General features: G+C 43.4%; 1 protein-coding gene across 2 annotated transcripts in view; it reads right to left on the reverse strand.

Moving 5' to 3' along the window:
• ACO1 (aconitase 1) overlaps positions 1–26,475 on the reverse strand; it is a 56,268-nt gene that overhangs the window by 13,890 nt on the left and 15,903 nt on the right. For both annotated transcript variants that reach the window (XM_059411524.1, XM_059411523.1), the window contains 14 exons: positions 20,858–20,976; positions 19,612–19,780; positions 18,211–18,348; positions 11,640–11,709; positions 11,329–11,512; positions 10,488–10,627; positions 8,554–8,725; positions 7,685–7,785; positions 6,445–6,561; positions 5,184–5,343; positions 3,574–3,709; positions 2,582–2,666; positions 1,667–1,823; positions 118–242 (listed from right to left, as the gene is read on the reverse strand). In XM_059411524.1, the coding sequence (XP_059267507.1) occupies positions 118–242; positions 1,667–1,823; positions 2,582–2,666; positions 3,574–3,709; positions 5,184–5,343; positions 6,445–6,561; positions 7,685–7,785; positions 8,554–8,725; positions 10,488–10,627; positions 11,329–11,512; positions 11,640–11,709; positions 18,211–18,348; positions 19,612–19,780; positions 20,858–20,954 (1,851 nt within the window). In that variant the 5' untranslated portion in view covers positions 20,955–20,976. The remainder of the gene's footprint in view (positions 1–117; positions 243–1,666; positions 1,824–2,581; positions 2,667–3,573; positions 3,710–5,183; positions 5,344–6,444; positions 6,562–7,684; positions 7,786–8,553; positions 8,726–10,487; positions 10,628–11,328; positions 11,513–11,639; positions 11,710–18,210; positions 18,349–19,611; positions 19,781–20,857; positions 20,977–26,475) is intronic.

The following is a 26,475-nucleotide window of genomic DNA, read 5'->3' on the forward strand; positions in this document are numbered from 1 at the left end:
AGAAAGAAATGTGACTTCCTCTAGTTTCCACCACCATTGGCCTTGGTGTCTGCAGAGATGCCACAGAAGAATGGCTGTTCCCTGGCCACAAGAGGGCAGAGCGGACAGGGACCTCACCTCTATCTTCTGGTAGACCTCCTTAAACATGCCTGGGATCACGTACTGACGCTCCACCGCCTGGATCTCGTCTCGGGTTGGCCAGATGTCTTTCAGAAATACCTGCTCTCCCTTTGCATTGACCCCTGGGGAAAATAAGTTTATTAAGGAGAAAAACTGCATTTAATAGCCCATTTTCATGATCCCAACCAGTCAAATCCCATTTGCCGTGGTAGAAGCGTTCTGTAAAATCCATGCAAACACCATGTGGTGAAGTATGAATTGCCAGCACTGGGGGACGTAGGTCAGGCTCCCGACAGCCTCTCGTCACAACACTTTCAGCACCTGACCAATATGTAATCTTGCTTCACGTGTGCTTCTGCTTAAAGATACTCACCCAGGACACCTTGCTGAAGCGTTTACGAGGAAGTCCCAGCCAACAGCACTTCAACTCATGCCTGAACAAAGTCTACCTCCCATGGGACACCCCCAACCTTCTTGGGCTTCTGCATGGTAGACAGCACTTCGGCACTATGCTTGGGGGCTATTTTTAAAAAGTGAAATCACCAAAACCACAAAAATGTGGAAAAACATGGCGCTACACAGAGCACGAACAGGATGTGCGAGCTGAAAGGAAAAGGCAGGGCCTGCCTCGTTCGGCAGCAGCTGAAGGGACGCAAAGCCTTTACCCCCCTGTGCACGTCTGCCGATTATATATGGAGGCAAGACGAGTCTTGATTTGGGGGCTAAATTACATTTATTGAAGAGGCAAATTTGCAAATACCGAATCCACACATGAGAATCGACTCTAGCTCTAGTGGTGATCTCCTAACAGTAAACTGAAGGGGCACCGTTGTCATATTATTGAATCTGCGGAGACCAGGCAGAGGAGGACACAGCAAGACCTCCAGAGGAAAGGAAACAAAAAAGCATCATTTCTCTGGATTTGGGGAGGCTGAACTATTTGAGACATGTTCCCAAACTGGATATGTTAAAACAGTGCCCCATGTCAGATAAAATCGGAGCTAGAAATTGGGAGGGGGAGATGAACCATGAGAGACTACGGACTCTGAAAAACAACCGGACGGTTTTGAAGGGGCAGGGGGGTGGGAGGTTGGGCCAGCCTGGTGGTGGGTATTGTGGAGGGCACGGATTGCATGGAGCCCTGGGTGTGGTGCATAAACAATGAAATCTAGTACACTGAAAAGTAATTTAAAAAAATAAAAAATTAAAAAAAAAAATCGGAGCTAGAAAGAGAAGAATTGGGGATGAAGCCAGAACAGTGTGCTCTCTCGGACTTTTCAGATTCCCTTTGTCATCCCTTATCCTTCAGTCGCTTTTTGTCTGTTCCAGTTCTGTCTTGGCTGTGTATGGGGAGAAAAGAAAATACTCTTCTCATCTTCGTCAGTTCTATGCCTCATTATTTATTAGCACCGTGCTCTAACCAGCTGAACTAACCGACCACCTACCTATGCCTCATTATTTATTAACAAAAGTGGTTACTCTCCCTCCAGTAATATTTTTGAATTCACCAGAAAACAAACAAGGGCAGCCACAAACGACATCTTACCCAGCGGCTCTTTCTCAAAGTTGATCCTGATGGTCCCAGCAATTGCATAGGCTATCACCAAGGGCGGAGAGGCTAAATAGTTGGCCCGGGTATTGGGGTGGACTCGACCTTCGAAATTCCTGTTCCCAGAGAGTACTCCAACAGCAACCAGGTCTCCCTGTATCCGGCAAGAGAAAGATCTGGTGACGCGGAGAAGGGGGCCAGGCTTTCTGTCTTAGACCACCTGCGGAACGCTCCCATCACAGTGGGAGTTCTTTAACCTCCCTTTCCCTTGGTCCTCTGCCTGTGGGGAGAAGAGCATGCATGGGTGTCCCTGGGGAGACTGTGGCCAAGGACACCAAGAGACATGGTTTCTGCTCCCGAGGAAATCCAGGTGTGTCAGAAGGCAGCATACTGGTGATTTTGCTGCCCAGGGCCCGAGAACAGGAGGGAAAGTCCAACAGTTGAAAGCTAAAGGAAGCCACACTGACCTCCATGGCTTCTGTAATTCATGCAAACCAAATGGTGCTTCTCAATGCTACAGAATTTATGGGACAGAAATCAAGGCCATGCAATGCAATTTCGACTGCACTGTCTGTGTGGAGACACACCTGACTTTGAGCCAGGCTGCAGATGGCCAGGCACACAGAGTCCTGGAGCTGTGTGTAGTCCCAGAGCCCATGTGTGTGGGTACTGTGCCAAGTCCTTCACATCCACTGTCATCTCCATGCTCACAACTCTGTGAAACAGGTCCTATCGTCATCCCTAATTTACAGGTGCGAAAACTGAGGTACAAGGTCGACAGCTAGTCAGGTTAGCTTGATTCAAATACCCTAGGTCTGAACACACCCCCTGCTGCCCTGGGACTTCCTGAGATTATCAGCATTCAGGTCACACATCACATGAAAAGAGCCCCACAGGCTCCTCGGTCATTACCTGCGTGATGGCTTCGACCACAGGGTCAGGTAAGGGCCCGCTGTTGCCGATACAGGTCATGCAACCGTAGCCCACCACATCAAACCTAGCCGCCGGAAGAGAGGCGAGATGGAGAGTGAGTCCCAGTGAGCTGCTCTGCTGGGGACAGTTCTAGAGACAGCTGATTCACAGAGAACGGAGGGATGTGGAACAAGTGTAGTCCTGTTTCTACAAAGCTTTTATTCTCAGGAGTGCTGTAAAGATTTTTTGTAAATTTTAAGTACTATCTATCCCCCAACGTGGGGTTTGAACCCACGACCCTAAGATCAAGAATCACATGTTCTACCACCTGAGCCAGCCAGGTAGAGCATTTTAATATACTACTCATCCATTCTAGATCACTCATGTAGTCTTTTCTGAGTAAATTGTAAAAAGGAGCCTATCTAGGCTTTTTAAAAGTTGAAATCCCATCACCATTTAATTTCTCTATTCACTACTTTGATTGTATAATCAATAAGGACTTCGACTTCTATGAGACATACAAATAAAATCTTTCTCATCCAAATCAGGAATAGGGGGGGAAACTGGAGGAACTGTATTTGGTAACAAATGACTTGTTTAAACCAAGGAATTAAAACATGTTTAGCCAGTTATTTTCATGCCCAACGGTAGCCTCTCAGCTGCTGAGCCAGCACTAGCCCATCTCGTGACCTCTGCCAATTGAGAAGACACACCCCACCCCCCCTCAGAAGGCTGCAGCGCCACATCAAAGCACAGGCTTGATTTCAGCCCTGCTTTGCCCTTCAAGGGCACCCTTGTCTGATGAACAACAAGCACAACTGTCCACAGGAGGGCCTGACTCTAGGAATGTAAGGGTGGAAGTCTGCTCACCGGCTGATGAGACACATCAGATACCATCACAGAAGATGATGCATGTTACAAGGTGATGCGGCGTGATACGTGTGGAATAAAATACAACATAAGTGACAGTATAAAAGAAAATGCCTCCTCACCCAAGCTGGGACAGATATGGCATGACCCCGCTCTCCCGCAGGTAGTAGGTGACCACACCGCTTCCAGGAGACAGGCTAGTTTTGATGTAAGGCTTCACGTTCAGGCCAGCATTCACAGCTTTCTTTGCTAACAGTCCTGTGAAATGGTAAACACCGACACAGTGTTGGGTGGCCGCCTGCTCTCGGTGCCGGGGTGGTTTTAGGAGACTGACCCCTCCATCTGTGTCGCCTGCCACCGCCCAACAAAGCCCTGATCACGGTGCTTACTGTTCCTTCTGCTGCCTAGCACAAATCAACAACTCACTGACCCAAAGGTATTTGCACATACACAGTAAACTCAAAATTAGTCAAGGAAATGAAGAAAGAGATAGGCTTTTTCTTTTGAAGACATAAACTTAAAAATATTAAGGAATATATTATAGAATTACGACTTTAACTTTTGGAGGGAAAATAATCTTTCTGATTACATTTTATTTGGATGAAGATTATAACTGGTAGGGCCCTTTCTTAAAGGGTATAAACTGTGTACTGGTTAGTGAGAAGTACGGTCAGGGTAGAGGAAAAATCTAGTCCCCAGGTATTCTTTTAAAGGAGAAAATCAGGGCGCCTGGGTGGCTCAGTAGGTTAAAGCCTCTGCCTTCGGCTCAGGTCATGATCCCAGGGTCCTGGGATCAAGCCCCACATCGGTCTCTCTGCTCAGTGGGGAGCCTGCTTCCTCCTCTCTCTCTCTGCCTGCCTCTCTGCCTACTTGTAATCTCTGTCTGTCAAATAAAATAAATAAAATATTTTAAAGGAGAAAATCAAGAGCTCTCAGCCGCTAGAATTTTGGCAAATACAGAGACTACTGCAGAGACGCTGGGTGCATTCTTATGACATATCAGAGAATTTGGAAAGAAATGAGTGGGGGTAAAAAGGCACAAGAATCTACAGACAAGCTACTGACTTGTCTTAAGGAAACTCGTTTGCTCCAGACACAAAAAGCTTAGGGATCAACGCATGAATTCTTGAACAAAGGTGTTCCATATGTACGTGTACACTTTTTAAAGAAAGAACTCTTTGATGATCTTTGGTTTATGGACACAAAAGGAACTCTTGGGAATGACAAAAAAATCTTGACACTAAAGAGACTTCTATTAATAAAACCCTGTATATAATACTAACTACTTGACCAGAATTGCTTAAGAGCCAAGTAAGCTCCCTGTGCCCTAATTCAGAGATACTTAAAATACTTCTGAGACAGACTGAAGTCTGGTGTACAAAAAGGCCTATCAGGGTTTTTACAGACACTAATCTGTGATATGAAAATAGTTTTTTTTTCTTTTAGAGTTTGACACAAGATTCTAAGCTTACTAGAAAAAAATTTTTTTTTTGCTTTCTTCTACTTATTTTCTGCATTAATTCTAAAGATAAGTATGCATTATGTATTCTACTTTACATACTTTGCTTTGGACACTTGTTATTGTATAAACACTTTTGGACCAACACATTTCTGCATCAGGAAAAGAAAAGGTTTGGGGAACTGCACATAGATTCAGGTAGGCCCCAAGGTAGCATCCTGAAAGATTCCCACCCACGTGTCCCCATGACCTTGGGGAGAGGCCGACACTCACCTGCCCCTAACATCACAGATGGGTTACTGGTGTTTGTGCAGCTAGTAATGGCAGCAATGACCACAGAACCATGAGTAAGGGTGAATTCGCTATTATTGTAGATAAACGTCTTGTGGTCATTATGATGGTCCAGAGCAACCTGGAATCCTTTAAACCCTTGCTATGGGAAAGAAAAAAAAAATGGAAGAAAAAACACGGTGAAATGTTCTCTCTTTAGAAGAAAAAGAAATACCTTGTACGTATAATTTCAAAAGCCAATTTTTAGCAAAACAAATATCTCGGCCAATGAACTCTGAAATGCAACAGAAAAATGAAAGCCTCTTTATTGTTTTTAAATCTTTATAAAAGACAGTCATAATTTCTGATTCTCACTCTGCTTTGAAGTCCTATTAACAACGACTTGCTTACAACTACAAATTTAGCTCCAAGTTAGTCTAATTAAACCAGATGACATTATTGTAGAGTTTCATGGATATGAACCACGGTCACGGATTCTAACATGATGGAAATTTAGAAAAATGTGTCCTTTTGGCCAGATTCAACTAATCGTGGTCAATAAGGCAAATCAAATACAGCTGAACATTTGGTGTCATGCTAATGGCCCCACGATAAAACATATCACTTATCTTAATCATCATTTGGGGAGCTGTTCATTGAAAATCTGCATATAAGACACTAGGTACTTTGTGGAATACAAAGGTGATGCTGACACAAACCCTCACTCAAACATATGGTCCAATAAGGAAAATCAGACCAGCAAATAATATAAAGGACAAGCAATGTAAGTTCAAGAACATGGATGCCATCCAAGGGTTTCAGACCAAGTGCCATGGAAGGTTCAAATGAGGGACCAATGACTTTCTGCTGTGAGATGTAAGGCCATGCTGTGGAGGCTGAGGGGCACGGACATGAAGGGAGGGGGAGGAGCCATGCAGGTGGGTGAGGCGGGGCATGAACAGAAGTACAATGGCCAGAAAAGCCAGGGCAAGTCGAGTGCACGGTGTGATGAGAGTCATAGGAAAAGTAGATGTTCAGGCTGGGTTGTGTTCACAGATGGTGATGGGCTCTAAGGAAGCTGTGTGGCTCTTGGCCAATGGGACAGGCACTGAGGACTTCAGGATGGAAAAGAAATGCCATCAGCATCAGGCTTTGGGAGCCTTCGTCATGGTGGGGGGGAGTGGAAAGCAGTGTGGCTCTAAGACATGGGGAATAGGGCTGGGTGGGGAGGGAGGACTTCCACCTGGCTCTCCCCAGCCCATACCTTGGCTCCGAGGCAGCTCTCAAAGTCCTTTTTCATGTCAGTCACAGCGACTTTGTCCTGAGGCCTTTTTGGTCCACTGCAGCAAGGCACAACCGTTCCTAAATTTAATTCCACAACCTGTCCCCCCCCAAAAGAGAAGGAAGTCAAGAGCTGACGTTATACCCTCAGAGCAAAAATGCAAGCTGGGCTAGAGAACTGAAAACACCATAACCACAAAAACAAGGGGCGCCTGGTGGTACAGTTGATTAAGCCTCTGCCTTTAGCTCAGGTCATGATCCCAGGGTCCTGGGACTGAGCCCCACATCAGGCTCCCTGCTCAGCAGGGAGACTACTTCTCCCTTCTCCTGTTCCTTCTGCTTATGCTCTCTCTTGCTCTGTCAAATAAAATCTTTAAGGAAAAAAAAAAAAAAAAACAACTAAGCCATCACATTCATAAACAAGGACTCAACATTCTTCTTAATCCCTAAGGAATGAATTTCCAAAGATCAGGATGGGAATGTAAGTGGCATGGGACAGGCAGAAAGCCTTGTCACCTCCCAGAAAGACCAGAATGTGTGCCTAGCTGCTGACCAGCATCTTCTACGCATGCATTTTTCCAAATGCAAAGCCGATGCGTCCTTTTTAATGCTGATCTTAGTTTGAGATGGGTTTTCTACTAAAATGATACAAAAACCATTGTACTTTTTTCTAAATTGATTTGATAGGATACTGCCATTCAGTCATCAATGCCAGGCAATGGGCCTGGGTCTGACTGCGTATTTCCTTCCCTCAGGTGTACTGTGAAACAACCAGGGTGACCTGGTGACCATCCAGGGTTGCCAATCCAGAAAAACGTGGAATCAGTTTGCCCCCTGGAGAATGAATGAAGGTAAGTCACTGGATAAACCAGAACTAATTGCTATGCTTGACCTCCATTTCTTTTCCATCTATAGTGATGAGATGAAGCCCCTTAAACAGCCCTACTCTCTCTGGTGAAGCCCTTCTCCAAAGGTCTTCCACATTAGGGGAGTCAATCAGTAGGTCAGAAAGGGAACACACATTCAACCTAATGGCCAAGAGAAAAGGAAGAAGTCATTTTAGGTTTGTAATTCCTTATCTTCTTAATTGTTTTAGTCTTTGAAAACCTTGTTCTTCTGTGATGCTTGGCAGTGACTAATTTCCTACAAGTATGCCCCCTCAGAAAAAAACATACACAACTAAAATCACTGCCTAGAGGAAAAGGAAATGCACTCTCTCATACCTGGGCAAAGTCTGGGTCTTGAGAGGGGTCACTGAAATCCCGAAACATTCCTACAGCTTGAAGATACTTTTTCATTTGCTTTACTTTTTCTTCATCACGACCTAAATGGGCATTTTAAGAAATAACAAGTAGCAGAGGTTAAGATTTCCTGCTGAAGGGATGTCTGGGTGGCTCAGTTGGTTAAGCATCTGCCTTTGGGTCAGGTCATGATCCCGGGGTCCTGGGATGGAGTCCCACATCGGGCTCCCTGCTCAGAAGGAAGCCTGCTTTTCCCTCCGCCTGCGACTTTACTTGTGCTGCTCTCTCTGACAAATAAGTAAATAAGTAAAGGATTTCCTGGTGAAACGAATGTCTCCACCAGTAATTACACAAGTAAGGTGCATTCTGCTTACACACACACACACACCAAAACCTTTGCTGATATTTCAACTTTCTGTCTAATACTCTGACTCTCTGGCCGAGGGTGCTCTTTACTAGGGGTCATTAACTGATCTGGACTCTTTTCTGAAGCAGATTCTGGTCCTGTCTGTAAATACTCCCCCTCTGTTTGGTAATCATCGTCCATTCAGAGGACCTCAGTCTTAGTTAATTGTCAGAGCACACCTTCATTACTAAGATCACTTGCTTCCCATCAAATAACCAGTAGTAGAAGACCAGTACGAACATTTAGGCTTCCGAATATGTGAGCCCTTTTGGTTGACTATACCGTGTCTTTGTCATATCTTCTGAATTCCCAACGACCATTTTGATTCCATAGATAAAAGGAAAAAATAACCTATACATGAGACCCTGTGCACTCCAAGGGGCAGAGGCAGAAGGCAGTGCTCTGATCCTTGGAGGAAGCCTGACCGAGGGCTGTCTGCACTCACCTGTCTGCACCAGGTACTTGATGCTAACGTCATCAACCGGGAAGAAGGCAGCAGTGGCTCCATACTCTGGACACATGTTCGCAATGGTAGCTCGGTCAGCAATGGACAACTGGGCTACTCCCGGCCCAAAGAACTCCACAAATTTGCCCACGACCCCCACCTGGCGCAGGTGCTGAGCAGCAGAATAAGAGAAAGCTTGAGACTCAAGAGCCCATCTTTAAGATGCAGAACTAGCACTTTGTAATTCTTATCAGCTAGCCTGGTGAGGAAACATAAAAAATAAACTGGCCTAACATATTTTTGATTACTTTAAAATATAGAATTTTAAAAGCAATGTTAACTAAATATGGGGATTCTTGGACTGGGTCCTGGGACAGGAAAGAGTCATTATTGAAAAAACTGGAGAAGTCTCTAGTTAATAGTGTCATACTAACGTTCTTTATTTTGATTAATGTACCATGGTTATGTGAGATGTTAATGTTTGGGGAAGTTGGGAGAAAGGTAACAGAACTCTCCTGTTTGATCTGTATTTACATCAGCTATCCTGTAAATCTAAAATTATGTCAAAAACAATTTTTACCCTCCCAAAAGAGAAAGAGAGAGAGAGAGAGAGAGAGAGAGAGAGAAAGTAATGCCCAAAACACAAATAACATTATAAAAGTTTTATATGATGAGAAGGACTTTTCCTCTCTTATGAGATCATTGGAAGTGCCTACAAGTGCAAAAAATCAAATAAATTCTTCCACCCTAAATAGTCTTACATTAGTTTAGTAATTAAGTAACAGGCTTATTTTCAAGGGTATAATGAAAAAAATTTCCTAAACACAAGTACAAGTTCATTATAACCAAAAGATCAGCCGGTGTGACTCCCATCTCTTTCCCAGACATGCCATCAGCCAGGGCTGGGGCCTCTGTGGCTCACTTGGCCTGCATGAAGCCAGTCTCACCAGTGGTGTGGACAGCCACACGACAGACTCTTCAGGTTACGTGGGCTTCTGCTAAATTCTGTGGGAAAGTCCTACATAACTCTGCATTTGAAGAACAATGCACAGACATCTATGATGACCTACAGCATTCAAATAAATGCAATTCCAAATTCCATAAAGATTAAATCAAAGAGAAATAGTTTTTGTCCGTTAACAGGAGAGTAGTTATCCCTAACATTCCAAGCCTCCTAACTATATAACCAGACAAAAATAGATTTGTGATAATAAAAAACGAAAACATTCTTTTCTAATAATCTTGCAAAATGAAACTGCTCCTCTCCTTTTGCAAAGCAAGCAAATCATAAAATAAAATAAAATAAAATAAAATAAAATAATTTCTGGCAAAAGCTAAAGAAAAGGAAAAAGAAAGTACTATTTCCAGCTTGGAGAAACTTCCAACAATGAAAGTTCGAATACAGAGAAGGGAATTAAAAGAGTCTGACATTAAATCCACAGAAGCAGTTTGTTATTTACACATAAAGAAGAACCATGTGGAAAAATGTAGTCTAAGTATAAACACGCTTGGGAATGAGTTTTACAACCTTGGGATAGCGGTTATTTCTAGGAATGCGGAGGACGGCTTTAGCCATAAATATTTCATTTTACTTCTTAAAAAATATGCACACAGGGAGAACTCCGAAGCAAATGTGGGAAGTGTTACCATCTGGTAACTCTCTGTGGTGGCGCATACGAATGTCACTTTAACTTCTGTGTATCTGAACTCTTTCGCACTTTCAAAATATTGTTTTCAAGGATCCATGCAGTCACGGAAGAATAAAATGAACATTAACTAACACTTAACCGCAGAACTCTCCCCTTATCTCTTTTTAAAAATCATCAACATCCTGTTTCCTAGAGCACATGGAAACCAAGAGGACTCCATTGTGCATTCGCTCCCTGTGTGTCCCCCAAACCCGCCACAGCCAGGAAGAGGCAGCGTATGGTTACCTTGGTAATGGTGAGCACGATGTCAGTGGATGTCACCAGGGGGTGGGGATTTCCCACCAGCTTGTAGCCAATCACCTGCGGAAGCACCATGCTGATGGGCTGGCCCAGCATGACGGCTTCGGCTTCGATTCCGCCTACTCCTGCAAGGAAGGCATGACGGAGGACCGCTCTCACTGTGCCTCACTATATCCCGCAAGCAGAACCCAGTCCCCTTACAGAGCTTTACTAGTCCAGAGCTGGGTTCTGGTTTCCCTATTTCCCTTAACGGAATTTTTAACAACTATTTCTCAGAGTGCGGTCCGCGGGATACCTGCATCAAAATATCCTTGATTCTACAGCAAGTGAAGAAATGGGGTTCAGGGGGAATCTGGGTGGCTCAGTGGGTTAAAGCCTCTGCCTTCCCCTTGGATCATGATCCTAGAGTTCTGGGATCGAGCCCCACATCAGGCTATCTGCTCAGCGGGGAGTCTGCTTCCTCCTCTCTCTGTCTGCCTCTCTGTCTACTTGTGATCTCTGTCAAATAAATAAATAAAGTCTTAAAAAAAAAAAAAAAGAAATAGGGTTCAGGAGTCTCCATTTATTAACAAACAGAGGTGATCTGCATTTATTCTAAATGTATTCTAAATATCCCTAACCTTTATGCCAGTTCATTCTTCCAAACATTATTACTGAGTGCTTAGGAGACATGAGATAGTCTTCTAGGCACTAGAAATCCAGCAGTAAACAAAACAGACAAAAGATCGTGCCAAGTCATGCTCCTGGGATGTCATGGTAAGAGTGGAAATCAAGCTACACACTAGAGAAAAGCTTATATGGAAGAGAAACCTGGAACGATGCTCACCCCAACCAAGGACGCCCAAACCATCAATCATGGTAGTGTGCGAATCCGTGCCCACGAGGCTGTCCGGGTAATAATAACCATCGTGATCGAATACCACTCTTGCCAAATACTCCAGATTCACCTGGTGGATGATTCCTGAGCCAGGGGGGATAATCCGCATGTTGCGGAAAGCCTGAGAACCCCACTAGGATTGAGAACGGAAAGAACACCATGAGCACCTGGTGTGTTTCTGTGCATCCCGCCTCCCCGGCACCTCCCCCTGTACCCACGGATATAAAGAAACAACCCGTGGAACCAAACTCCGCCCATACCTTTAAAAATTCAAATCGTTCTCTATTTCTCTCAAATTCCAGGTCTTGATTCTTCTGTAAACTGTCTGTCCTGTCAGAGACAAAAGGTAAATATATGCATTTTAAGGCTTGAAATGTTACCCATCGAATTTATTGGTGATAAACAGATGCACCCACAATTTCATCCACAGGCTTGCTAGGTGGTGCTGATGCATTCATTCACATGAGAAACGAGAGGGAATTGACAAAAGTAGAAAGAATAATTATCATTTGGGTCAAGGGATCCTACAATACACGGTGAGTAGCGAACATTAAGTGAATTTAAGTTGAAACTCATCTAATCACAAAGCCTGACTTTTAGGAACAGACTCCAGACAATTATGATGACAACAGCAGCTTAGAAACTGAAAGGACTGTTGTTTCTGTACTCCTTTCCCATGGGTGACTTCGTTACAACACCTCTCTGAACTGAGCCGGGTCCAAGCGGCATTTTCATCTGCTTCTCTTGGGAGACAAGGATCAGCAGAGCCAGGAGCCACGGGCATTTATAGAATCACGATCTCCTAGCTCTTGGACAGAGGTTTCCGAGGAGGATGGTGCTACCCAAGAGCATCTATGAAGGGCAGATTACATGCTGAGGTTTACTCAAAATCATTCAGTCCATCAGGAATGATGCAGGCAGAGCAGGGCATCAAGAAGCTTCTCCAGGATTTTTATAATCAAATCACATCTATTGTTTTGAGTCAAGGTAGAATAAACCAGGATTACGACTTGGCAGGTCAGGCACACAGAATACACTCATAAACCAAACCATGGATTGCGTGCACATAGGAAAGGATAGTAGAATTAATAGCTGAGACCTAAGTCAGACTTCATTAATTAGTAATTAATGCTTACCGACTTCACTGGGCATGAGCCACTCTTCTAAAGATTTAAAATTTATTTTCTCATCTAGTCTCCATGGCAACCCTTTAAATTAGATGCCACAAACACCCACATTTTTCCAAAAGAGGCAACTGAGATACAGAGAGGTTAAGAGACTTGCTCAAGACCATGCAGCTAGTATACGCTGGAACCGGAACTGGAACGCTGGCAGCCACAGCGCACAGTCGTGTCACAGGCTTCACGTGATTTGCACACATGAACTCATCAGTGTGCACAACCATCCTTCACAGAGGTTCCACTCTTAGCCCCATGTGCAGAAGAGAAGCCAAGGCACAGAGAGCTGAGCTTACCTGTCCAAGGCCAGACGTTTGTTGATGATCGAGCCATCATCTGAGCCCAAGTCTGACGGCCCTGGGGCCTGTCCCCTACAACCATTCTCTATGTCTCATCTACGTTCTTCCTTCACTTATTAATGACCCAGAAAGCCTACTCTGTGCCCCCGCTGGGAACACAAGGGTCTAAGAGCAGTGTGTGCACTGCTCAGAGCCTGCTGGGCAATGTAGAGAAGCAAGCAGGCAACTGTAAGAGTGTGATGGTCACTGCCGTGGTACCGGGGGAACACTCAGAAAAGGTCGCAGATTCAGACTGGGGGTGGGGATACCTTCCAGAAGAAAGTGACACTGAGGCAGTCTGAAGGACATGTGGCATCAACCAGATAAAGACAGGCAGGTGCTCCTTGGGCAAAAAAGGATTGGAAGCACTTAGCATTGACAAAGAGCACATTCAGTTACCGCTGAGCAAGGAGCCCGATGCAGGACTCCGTCCCAGGACTCCAGGATCATGATCTGAGCTGAAGGCAGACGCTTGACTCACCGAGCCACCCAGGCCCCCGTGTGAGTTGCTTTGATGGAATCAGTTCCTGAGGGTGCCTTAGAGTAGGCAGCCATAAATTCTAGCTCCACAGGCCAAATCTGGCCCAATACCTGTCCATGTTTGGCCCTCAAGCAAGCAATAATTTTTATATTGGTACAGGTTGTAAAAAAAAAAAAAGGGTATGTGAGCGGAGACAGTATGCAGCCAGCAAAACCTATAATATTTACTACTAGTCCTTAAAAAAATGTGCTGATCCCTGATGTAGAGTATGAAGGCCTGTGAGTGTATGTGTTAGAGAAAAGCAAAAGGCAGAGAAAGGAGAGATGCCAGCACAGAAGGATGAGGCAGGACAAGAATGCTGCCCCCGGAACAGCAGTCTCTGGACCAGGGCAGCTACTCCTCCAGGCACTCATCTCTTTCTCACTAGTCCACTGAAGGCTCCATCCACATCCACATTTCCTGTATGAGGAATACCGCGGACACCACACCGTCAATGGGTGAAACCCTAATGCCTGAGTTTCCTTCCCGCATCTCATCCCTACTCCCACTTTTCTACATCATCTAATGACCTCCCCTCCCACCACTTAGTTTCTGCAACTATCAAAGCATTTATTCCAGAAATAGCCTAACTGGCTCCTGTCCGTCTGTTCTGCCTACCTTTGTACCTTCGCCAGAATCCATTGGCTAAAGCACAGATCATCATGACCCACCTGGAACCTGCCGACGGCTTTCCATTTCTACATAAAGTACGAATCCCTTGCCTTAAAAAACGAAGTCCTTCCGTGTGACCTCAAGCTTCCTTCTTAAGTCCTCTCCTATTACCTGGTACAAACCTTCTTCAGCTTCAGCCACACTGAAGCCCTCATACTCTCCCAAACCTCACTTCCCCACACTCCATTCTCTCTGTGCCGAGTGCCTTTTCCAGAGCTTCCCTCCTTGTAAAGCTCCTTCAGGACCTGGAGCATGTGATGCTCCCGGCAGAACCCTCTCAACTCCCCAGGTCAGGATGATTTGCTTCCTTCTCCGTGATTACTCCACTTAGCAACTGCACTGAAGTCATGTGTTCTTTAATTTTCTCTCTTCTAAACTAACCTGTTTCTTAAACAAATACACAGTAGGTCTATAACAGATTTAAGGAAGCCATCTTGGAACATTGCTCTTAATCATATGGGGCCCTTAATCATATGCCTCTGGCTCTAGCTCTTCTTCTTCTTCTTTTTTTAAAAGATTTTATGTATGTATTTGACACAGAGAGAGAGAGAAAGAGTGCGATCATAAGTAGGCAAAACACCAGGAAGAGAAAGAGGGGGAAGCAGGCTCCCTACTGAGCAGAGAGCCAGATGCAGGGCTTGATCCCAGGACCCCGAGATCATGATCTGAGCTTAAGGCAGAGGATTAACCCACTGAGCCACCCTGGAGCCCCAGGTTCTAGCTCTCCTACTCGGAACACTTGTGGATGACCAGTCACGGTCTCTTTCCCTCACTGATCCTTCCCAGCACTAGAAGGACAGCAGAAAAGCAGGGTTGGAAGGGTGACATTTACCCCGGAGAATGCTGGCACGTCAGCCTGACTTAAATAGCATATTCACAGGACAAGCAAAAGCCAGTAATGCTTAGGCTGTTGTAAGACAGGTTAATTCCAGGTGAAAGCCTATTTACTCATTAAAACAAAACACCTTTTTTGGCTCAAATTAACAGTGCTAGTTCCTGGAATGAGTGAGTAAACAGACCTAGAATTCAGATTTTTCTACCACTCAGGACTTCCCTAAATTCGCCAATCAACTGAGCTTTTAATAAGGTCTCTGAATATGAATGGCCTCACAGACTAAAGCGGAAATGTCTCCTTAGTTACATAGTTTGAATTCAGATTTGGATGTATTTCAAACTTTCTGAGTATTACATTTAATGGTACTCCTCTGTAAATACTCATCAGTATTTACAGAGGAGATAGTTTCCATACCCACAAAATCCAGCCAGAAATTGTTATTTTATCTTGTTGGTTTTTTTTTTTTTAAAGGTTATTTTTGAGATAACTTTGAAAAACTTTACAATAATGAGTTAGTTAGACCCTTCATTCCTAAAAATGTTGAGGCCAATTATTTTTATTCAAACCAGGCAAAGAGCTCAGAAATACTTAAATGGGAATACTTATCATCTGAGCACCCCATCCACAGTTTTTCTAGTTCATGTCTGGAAATACCTGAAAATCAGCCCATAGCACACAGTTTCACAGAAGTTGGGACATATCATATTTAATTCCTTACAAAAATGAAGAAAGAGACTGGGAGGTCAAATTGCAAAACCAGATTCAAGCAATAAAAACAAAACACCACCAATGAAAATACTTCTAACAGAAATGTTGTCTTTCATTAAAAAAAAAAAAAAAAAAAGTGTTCCCAGATTTTGGTATCAGTTTGGATCAAAGTCCTTCCCCCTAGGTCCCCACTGGACTTTGCTGTTTTCATAATAATGTTTTCAGTAGTGCCGTATAAATGAAAAGGGTCCATAAAAAAATTGAAACTGGAGCTGATAGATTTCAAGGTTTAAAGAGGAAAAATAAATTACAGCGAACTTTGTGATACCCCAGATTCATACTGCTTAATCAACAGTCAGGAGCTCTTTGAATTTTGAGTCAGACATTAAAACAATTACAATTCTGTCCCCACCAGTCCTTTCACCTTCCAGGCAGTGAAATCAAGGTAAATCATCAATGCCAATCAGAGTCTCCAAGAAAGATAAAGTTGCCCATGCTTTTGTGAGGCTACTTTTATTTTTTATTTTATTTTATTTTTTTTAAAGATTTTATGTATTTATTTGACACAGAGAGAGAGATCACAAGTAGGCAGAGAGGCAGGCAGAGAGCCCGATGCGGGGCTCAATCCCAGCACCCCGAGATCATGACCTGAGCCGAAGGCAGAGGCTTAACCCACTGAGCCACCCAGGCGCCCCAAGGCTACTTTTATAAATTCTGCAGTGGGGTGTTGGGAAATATCTTTTTTCTCAAATTGAATAACATTTTGTGGATGTATTTTTAATTCTTCCCTTTGACACCAAACCATTAAATTGAGCTCACGTGATTTAAGGGACAAAAAAAAAAAAAAAAAAAAAAGACAAGTTGCCTAAGGATGAGGTTAGAGTCCAAAGGAAAGGGAACAGCTGCTTAGGATCCGTTTGTTCCAAGAACCGTCAATTCAGAGGACAAAGCACATTTTTCTTTATCCTGAATTTATCTGGTTTTTACAATGGCAACCTTAATCTGAGAATGGCCAGTTACCCCAGTTCTCTTGAAGCTGTATGGAACCCATTTAAATCTCCAAGGAAGCAAGTTTTTTTTTTCCTCTTTGAATGGTTTGTTTCATACTGTTAAATGAGTTTTTATTATAAAAACAATAGCTTCTTACAATCCCAGAAATAAATCATTTAGAAGTTTTTCTAATCTTTTAATCTCTGTATAACTTTTCATCTAGCTGAGATCACAATATACATGCAATTTATATCTGGCTCATTGAGCTCTGACACGAGCATGTTCCATGACACTTTATAATTATAATAGTAAATGTTACCTAATAATTCACTTTAAGGACATACCATAATTTAATAAATCATTCTCCTTTGTTGGACATTAAGAATGCTTCTAGGTTTCCATTATTATAAATAATGATTTAATGAACACTATTTAGTGATTAAGCTACTCCTGAATTTCCAGATTATCTATGAAGGGGTAATGCTCTGAAGTGGAAATTCCAGCACAAAGGATATGACAATTTCTAATTAATCTTCATACACACTGCTTTCATCGTTCCTAATTTATTATTAGCAGTGCATAAAAGTGTCTCCTTCATGACACCTTTATAATTAATAATGTTTATTTTCTAACCTTAATTACATTGATAAGAGAAAATGGTATCTCAAGAATTTAATCTACTTTTTATTACTTCTGAAGTTGAAAAGGATTTATATAGTGTTCACTTGCTTTTCCTTTTATTGTGATATTTCCATTTTCCTTTGCCCATTTATCTGCTGAGTTTTACTATTTTTGAATGGATTAGGCACACTGTTTATATATTAAGAATATTAACCCTCTGTCTTATTTGTGGCAAATCTTTTTAAAGATATTTACTGTTAATTTTGAAGTCATTAAAACTACAGTTCTTTTTCTTCTTTGCTTCATTCTTTGTTTTTTAAATTTAGAAAGGTCTCCTCAAGACATCTGACATATACATAATTTTCTTCTAAGTTTTTTGATGATTTAACTTAAAAAATATTAAAGCTTTAATTCATAGGCATCGCTCTCTCTCCCAAATAATTAATTTCTCCAGCACTGAATGTGGTATAGTTGCCTCTTTCCCCACTCATAGTTGATAATAACTATTCAGTTATTCTTCTAGCAGTACCTGGTTGCCCTCCCTGTATAATCCGGCAGTTATTCCTACAACAGATGGAGTGTATTCCCCACCCCTAATTTAGGGCTGGACTTGCTTTGATTAATGTCACTGTGAAGAGAATTGATTCTATGCCTGCCCTGATCTAATCCTCAAGAGATACTGTGGGTTCCCACTTGGCTTCTCGAGCCTCTGTGGTGATCACCAGATAGCTGCTTTCTCCTTCAGCCTGGGCCCCAGAAGGAGTAAAAAGAAAAAAAAAAAAAAAACATTAAAAAAATACTACTACTACTACTAAAAAATCTTCACTGGAAAATCTATAGTAAGTTTGAGTTTTTCTGAACACATCTTTTAAAGATTTTCTTCTGTTTATCTACATACACCAACAAGGAAGACTTGAACTGCAAGACTGCACAAAACAGAAAACCCAAGTATTGATCCTAATCTCTCACCTTCTGTTGAAGTCCACCTGGATGGAATGATCAATTACAAGATCGGCGGGACAGATGGGGTTTATTTTCTCGGGATCTCCTCCTAACTTCTTCACGGCATCACGCATGGCAGCAAAGTCAACCACAGCTGGCACACCCCTAAGAAAATAGAGCGTTAAGCAGAAGACAAAACTGTTGAACAAGTGTCCTTGGAATGGTCAGCTTTGGTCTCCACTGACAATACCGGCCATGAGCCAGTTTTCATCAGTGGGGTGAGCAATGGATGACTCAGAAGAGTGGAAGCTGCTAAACACCTTTCCTTGAGCAGACATTGGTAGTAAGTGCCATAACTGGGTGGTATCTCTACATGAAGCTTTGTCATTGCATTAAAGTTAACAACAAGTAGGGTTTAACCAGAGACTTTGGGAAAGCAGGCACTTAAAAAACTCTGGGAACGTTACTGCCATGGCTGATTCCCATACATATGATGGGGAGACAAAAGCCTAGAGAAGATCCATGGATCTGACCTCCAACTTCAGACCAAATTTCAAGAAATGGATGTAATTCAGAGAAGTATGCTATGAATCAAATTGACACTAGGTTGAATCATTCCATTTTATTATTTTAGAGTGTAAAATTTGTTCTCTAGACTGTCTTCTAGAAAAATGAAATTTGGTCTCTAGAAGGAATAAAAAAACATCACTTAAAAATGGAAAGGCAGGGGCGCCTGGGTGGCTCAGTGGGTTAAGCCTCTGCCTTCAGCTCAGGTCATGATCTCAGGGTCCTGGGATTGAGCCCGGCACTGGGCTCTCTGCTGAGCAGGGAGCCTGCTTTACCCCTCTCTCTGCCTGCCTCTCTGCCTACTTGTGACCTCTCTCTCTGTCAAATAAATAAAATCTTAAAAAAAAAAAAAAAAGAAAAAGGAAAGGCAGTGTCTAAAACAACAGACCATGATGAGGAGTAAAGAGTCCTGGGAATAGTAGGATCTGAACTGAGGCTTAACGGCAACAGGTCAGGCCCTGTCACCTCCAAGTCTCCCCTAAGGGGACAGCACATCACTGTTCTAAAGACAGCTGTTTGAAACTGGCTATGTGGGTAACAGGATGGGAGGGAGAGAAGATTCCAAGATAGCCCTACCTAATGCTATTTCTTCCACCTTCTTCTAATGTACCTAAGACTAGGATCTCCCAGACCAAAGATGATAACCTTCGCCATTGGAAGCGGTGGCGTGACTACACATCCTAGTGTGTCCGAGACAATCTTGTGCTGTCCAGGATAACACACCATTTACGTTTTCAAAAGTGTCTGGATATTGGGTGATAAATTATACAGGTACTCTGTGTGCGCGTACGTGTGTGAAGCTTGATCTAAAGGTTGACAAGGGAGGTGGTGAAGAGGGGAGTGGAGTGACATTAGGCTCACGTGAAGTCCTGCAGGATGACGCGGGCAGGCTTAAATGGCACTTCTATGTTCTTATGCTGCATGACATTCCAATTTAGGATGTTTTCGATGTCATTTTTCTTCACCAAAAACTGATCGCAGTTCCGAACGGCTGCCTCCAGGAGGACTCTGATTGAAAATGGTAAGCGTTCTAGGGGAAAAAGGAGAAAGCATAACAAAACAAACAAAAGCCACGAGACACCTTCTCATAAGGGCTAGTTAAAGCCAATCTCTATATAAACTCGATATAAGGCATCAGACTACTCTTCCAATAGGGAAAGAGGACTAGTTTAAATTGGGATTTCCACAGTTTAAAATATAAGCATATCGAATGGGTTTAAGAGACATTTGGTACTTGAAAATACCCACAGACTAAGCAAAAATAAATATATATTTATACTTAATTCTTTCATAATAAATTGTTGCCTTACCTTGGATTCCAAAAACAGAGTTTCCCTTAAGTTATCATGAAAGAAATCAATCTAGATATTTACTGTATTATATGTTGGCAAGTAACACACATGTTAAGTAATATTTCTTATTGAAAACTAGTGTTTAAGAAATGAGAAAATAACTCCTTTACAACTGTTGTAATTAAGACCAAAGACAGTCACATACACCTTTCAAAGGAAATACAAGCCTGAATACCACATAGGACTGCCCTGGTAATGGGTCTAAGGATAAGACAATGGTAATTCATAAGAAAAACTATTTTGCTTATTTATAAAAGAAATGTTCTATCCTGATCTATGAAAATTATTCACCAATACTATTTAGAAAAGATTAGAGTGCTCAGGTAGAAAGTAGAGGGTTTGGAATAAAAGAGACCTGTTTTTGTCTAATTCTACTACCCACATAGTTGTTATTTGGTCATATCACTGACCCTCTCTGGGCCTCAGCTTCCTCAGGTCTTCTTATGTTTTATAAATGTGACCTCACAGGACTGTTATACAGATTAAATAATATAATATGTATATATAAACACTCTATATACTGTAAATGTTACATAAATATCACATGATTATAATTATTATTACTTACTTGAAAATGCGCAATGTAAGAAAGGCTGTGTGTGTGAGTTTGTGTGCTTAATCCAAGATCATTCAGACACTTCTGCTACTCCCTCTTTCAACTCTCCTAAAGGCTAATTAGTTACATAGCTTAATTATTATGTAAACAAGACTCTAACTGCTCTGATAACAATGACATCAGAGAGCCATGGACCTACCATATCTTGAATCCTTCAATTTATTCAAATTGAAGAATTTCTTTCCTGGTTGTGCAAGATCCAAAGGCTCAACAAGGTGCGCAAATGGGTTGCTCATGATTCTTGACGGCCACGTGTCCCTGAGAAAAGAAAAAAGATAAAAAAGGGAGAACATTTAATTTCTACTCTCAAAGCTGGATTTCACTGATTCTGAGGTATAATTGCCCTCTTTAATGATTATGGTACATATCCACTTCACGACATCACTTATCTTTTCAAAGTAGGAGGAGGTGGGATATACATGACTCTAAGAATGGTATCTTAGCAAATAAAATGGGCTTCTGTGAAGCTATTGTGAAAGCTAGCATTCACCTCTAAAGAGCACATAAAATCCCAAACTTCTTTTGTCTGATGGCTATAAACTTTCCAACCTTCTTCCACTGATAAGGTATGCTGTGTCTCATGGTAAATCACAAACTTCTGAGCTGGACTCCTGTCTTTCTTGACAGGAGGTAAAAGGTCCATACAGATGACATACAATTGTATAAAATTTGAACTCTGTAAGTAGGGGCTCAGAAGCAGCTATTTTCTGTTGTAACAGTCTCTGCAGCATTTGACATTAATGTGTTAGTTTGAAGTCTTCCTGATTCACTTTTTTTTTTTTTAATTAGCTTTTTAAATTTTTTTTTTATTTTTATTTTTTTTAAGGTTTTATTTATTTGTTTGACAGAGAGACATCACAAGTAGGCAGAGAGGCAGGCAGAGAGAGAGAGAGGGAGAAGCAGGCTCCCCGCTGAGCAGAGAGCCCGATGCGGGACTCGATCCCAGGACCCTGAGATCATGACCTGAGCCGAAGGCAGCAGCTTAACCCACTGAGCCACCCAGGCGCCCCTCCTGATTCACTTTTGCATGTGGTGGCAACGCAGTGTTCAATCGGGGAATCTCTGTTCCTGCAGAGGAGCATAAAGGCCCAAACTACCCAGATATGTGTGGAGGAGACCCTCTACCCCAGCTTCAGCCAGGACTTACGTATCTTTGTATAAACTGTAAGCCGTGAACAAAGGAGGACACTGTTCCTGGACTCCACCACACAGATAAACGGCAATCTCAAGTAACTGTACAACTCAGAGCTGATGCACTGGAGAAGGAGTTGGAAGACCTGCTTTCCAGTCCTACCCCTTGGGAAAACAGTCTTAATTTTGAGATAAGAAGAGTAACATTTCTGGGGTGCCTGGCTGACTCGGTCGGTGGATTGTGCGGCTCTGGATCTCAGAGTTGCGAGTTCAAACCCCATGCTGGATGTAGAGATTACTTAAAGAGAAAATCTTAAATAAAAAATAGTAACATTACCCAATTAACCCAGGAGTTTTATGAATACTTAAATATTCAACATATTCTGGGGACGACTGATGTGGCGTGATCAACACATTACTGTAAAATGAAAAAACACCTGTGGGCATGCCTCGGGGGATAACGTGGGTTCCCTTCCAGCCACCACAATACAGTAAATATTGCAGTAAAGTGAGTCCACTGAAGTTGCTGGTTTCCCAGTGCATATAAACGCTGACACTATACTGTAATCTAGCAAGCATGCAACAGTATCATGTCTAAAAAAAAATGTGCCGATTTTAATGAAGAAAACCTTCATTGCTAAAAAATGCTGACCATCATCTAAGCTTCCAGGGAGTCGTCATCTCGGACCACAGAGCACCACGCCAAATGCAACAGTGAAGAAGCTGGACGTATCATGAACATTGTCACAATGTGACACACAGACACTAGAACAAACGCTGTTGGTGGCAGGAGACTTGCTCAATGCAGGGTTGCCACAAACCTTCAATCTGTCCAAACCGCAGTGTTTGCACAGCACCATAAAATGAGGTCTGTCTGTACAGGAAATAACTGTTTGGGGGGGGATGAAAAGTGACAAGTGGTTCTTGTCTCCACAGACAGGCCCATTTCTTCATTAAAACACAAAAGGGACTGGCTGCTGCAACTGGGGCAGGGAAGTCAAGACGGGGAGTAAGACTCAGTGTCCACCGTACATCCTTTCATATCGTGTGCATTCTTACCCACGTGCATGCCACTTTTTGAAAACAAGTCACAAGTTTTAGAGAAATAGCTCTTTGTGCATGTACTAAGGCTGGTGCTAGGTGATTGTGGAGAGAGGCGCTGGCTGAGAAGCAGTCCCTGCCTCCATGGAGGCCGGAGGACAAGCCAGACGCCTGTCACGGGCACCAGAGAATGCCGGGGAGAGTGTCTTTCTGCCAGTGGCTGTGCTGGGAACTGCTACTGTCTCCTAATTCCCCGTGGGGAAAGATCATCCTATTTTTCAAGCAAGTCTGGCAGTGTGGATTTCCACATGGACTCCCTGGATTTAGAAGTGCTGGTAAGGAAAGGTTTCTAAATGACTGTGTGGGTTTGCTGCATGACGGCCATGCGGGCGGGGGACTGGAGGACAGCAGGGTCACCAGAGAGAGAAAACTCGGGTAGGGGACCACGGGAAGGGAGGAAGCGAGAGGTGACCTGTGTGAGCCGCTGGAGGGTGGCCGCTGCAATGGCAGAGGCTGGAGAAAGGGTGGCCTCGGAGTCACCGAATCGGCCCCTTTGAGGGGAGAGCGCTCGCAGTGCCACACAGATGCGGGAGACTTCCCACCCCTCCCCACTAAATGAGGGGCCAGCCAAGAGGACAAAAAACCTAGAAATATGCTGTTTAGTAAGAAATGTGTTCGCCCGTGTGCAGGAGTTTACAAATCTGTGGGCTCAGAAAACAAGACTAATAACTAGAATTTTAAAGGTGTAAACTGAAAAAGGCAATCATCCTATTCTCCTTGGATTAGCTACCATTGCCCCTAGACTTAACTACTCCAAACAGCAGCAAATGCAAGAGTAAAACTGCTCTTTGCCTCCCAGGGAGATGGATCAAGAGAACAGTGTCTCCGCAGAGGCCGCGGGACCCGTGGCAATCTCTGCAGCCACAGAGACGTGGGGGACGCTCGCAGAACCAGGAGGGTGGGTCATTCACATCTTTAAAAAGCCTCATTCCTCTCTCTCTCTGTCAAACCCTAAAGAGGCCAGGCGCCTCCAGTTTGAAAAAATTCTGTGGTGAATTCAACCGCTAAGTTGTACCCATGTTGGCCATGAATCAGCGAGGCTGAAATGTGTCCATCCACTTCCCTGGAGCCTACAAATGTCCTGGGGCAGAACTTCCCAAGACTCAGTCCCTTCCAGCTCCTCCCACCACAGAGCCAGCCAGTGTTCCAGGGCAGACATAGTGACCATCAGGGCGTTTATGGAAAATGGCTTTGTAAAGTGTTCTAACATCTGCTTCCCTTTTTCCTTAGAAACTAGATAATTGTCTAATTTCAACATATTAATGAACCAAATTCTCCTTGCAGAAGCTAAAAGAGAAAGAAATCAGTCCCTAGTTACTCAGTAGCAGCATGTAAGTACCTGGGTACCGAAACATAAATACCCAGCGCTTTACACCATCTTCTCTAATTTTGGCGACATCTCTGTAAGTGAAAGCATGTCATTATTTCCATTTTACCCCTAAGGAAACTGCAGCTCAGAGAGACAGAAGAACTTGCCTAAGGACATACACCTAATAAGAAGCAGAGCTGGGTTTTAAATCTTCCCTCCGTGAAAACAACCCCTGTTCTTAAAGGGGTGTGCTGGCTAGAGGTCACCAACCAGCCCCACAGGTTAAAAAGAAAATGCCAGAAGAGATTTAGGGACCTGAGAACTCCTCCTCCTGGAACTCACTTTGGAATCCTGGAGATGCCTTTCCTTCTTCCCAGGGTCACCCAGCAGGTCGGTCTGAGCTCAGCGTGGGCACATGTCCCTTGCACTCTGTACTGAGCCACAGGTCAATGGAAAGCAACAGGAGCTGTGTTCTGGCGACCAAAAACTGGTTTTGCTTCCAAGTTGGGAAACAGTCCTTTCACACCACCTGGAGGGCTCTGGAAATCCCTCCCAGTTTCACTCAAGCTATCATTCTTGTCTTAAATCGCTTTACAGGAGCTCCCGGTGCTTCAGCGATCCCAAGAGAAAGTCAAAAACAATCACGTTCCAAGGAGGGTCGGAGTGGAGAGATCTTTGGCCTGGGAGCAGTCTAGACCCCAAGTAGAATCTGGGCATCATGAACGCTTCCCAGGTCTGCCTTCCCCTGGCCAGAATCGTACCTCCTCCTCAAACCTCAAGTAGGACTGCAAATCCTGCAGACTCCAAAACTACCTGTGGTCTGGGTTTCATCTAGAAACCTGCCCTCTTACCTCCCACATCCACGGAAAGCCCACACCCCACTGTTTCAACTCCTTTCTTTTCTTATCCCCCACTCTGCCTCCCCTCTGCTTTGTTCCTGCCTTTTTTCTGTTCTACCTAATCCCCATTCAATGCTCATAAAAGGAAGGCGTGAACAGAGGGAGTCACTGTGGATTTTTTGGGAGAGGGAGGAGTGTTATCCTAGTTTTTTTTTTTCTTTTAGCGGAGAAGGGTTCAGGTGCATAGAAATCTGCTTGGGTGCTACTGTTTTCTGCTCTACAGATTAAGAACAGGATTGCATGCAGGCTAAAAAAAAAAAAAGAAGAGGAATAGCAAAAAGGAAAAGAGAAAAGAAATTTTTTTTAAAAGATGAAAGTTAAGAAGGGGAAGTGATATCTTTGAAGCAGCGACGGTGAGCTCATTTGGAGCTTGTGCTTCATGAACAGAACCGTTGGAGGGCTCAACTGTACCCACCCCGAGTGTCAATCAGGTAGGACACGTGACCCGCGCTTATGCAAAAAGGAATTTTAAAAAGAGACAGTTGCACTGTATCTGAAACCCTTCACTACACCTAGCTCACACTCTTTAAAATCCGGAAAATTATTTGGTTGAGAAACAGTGTCTTTGGAAAGTAACCCATCCTGAAATACCAGCTGGGTGACGTGTCCAATGTCATGATGCCCTCGGGTCCATCTTGTGCATGGATACAAGGAAGAGCGGGAGTGGGGAGAGAGTGTTGAACGCCAGATTTTTAAAAAATTTTTGTTGTTGTTGTTAATTTCTTAAAAAAAATAAAACAAACAACAAACTAAACATTAGACACAGGCAGACAGATCTGAGACATTTAACAAATGAACCATGCTGTCGGTAAAAAGGTACAGGGAGTTCAGAGCCACGGCTCCACCCCAACAGTCTTGCTGCCATTCAACCTTTGGTCCCAATTCTGGACGCCTGCACATGACTTGGAGAGCACTACCATTTGTGCTTACGTGGCATGGCATTAACCGATCCCCCTCACCCCCATGCCCTCGGGACACCTTGTCCTAGGTGCTACCAAAGTGATGAGACAGGATCAGAGAATGTTGAGCCTTCTGGAAAGAACCTTAGACATGCCGTAGCATGTTCCTGACGAGAAAACAGGCCCCCAGGAAGAAAGTGGGGTCAGTGGATTTATGAGTCGTAGACCTAGGAAGAACATCCAGATGACTTTCTCTCCAGTGAAATGCAAATTTCTGGCAGGGGGTAAAAGAATGCTTAAAATCCTTCAAAAGTAAAAGTTGAAAAAGTACCACTCAAGGCACTTTCACATATCACAATCTCCTGGAGCTTTTGTGAGCTAGTTCTCTAAGCATTGACTGAGCCTTCCATGGGGTTCC

The sequence above is a fragment of the Mustela nigripes genome, chromosome 9 (assembly GCF_022355385.1).
Source record: "Mustela nigripes isolate SB6536 chromosome 9, MUSNIG.SB6536, whole genome shotgun sequence".
In the NCBI taxonomy this organism is placed as follows: Eukaryota; Metazoa; Chordata; class Mammalia; order Carnivora; family Mustelidae; genus Mustela; species Mustela nigripes.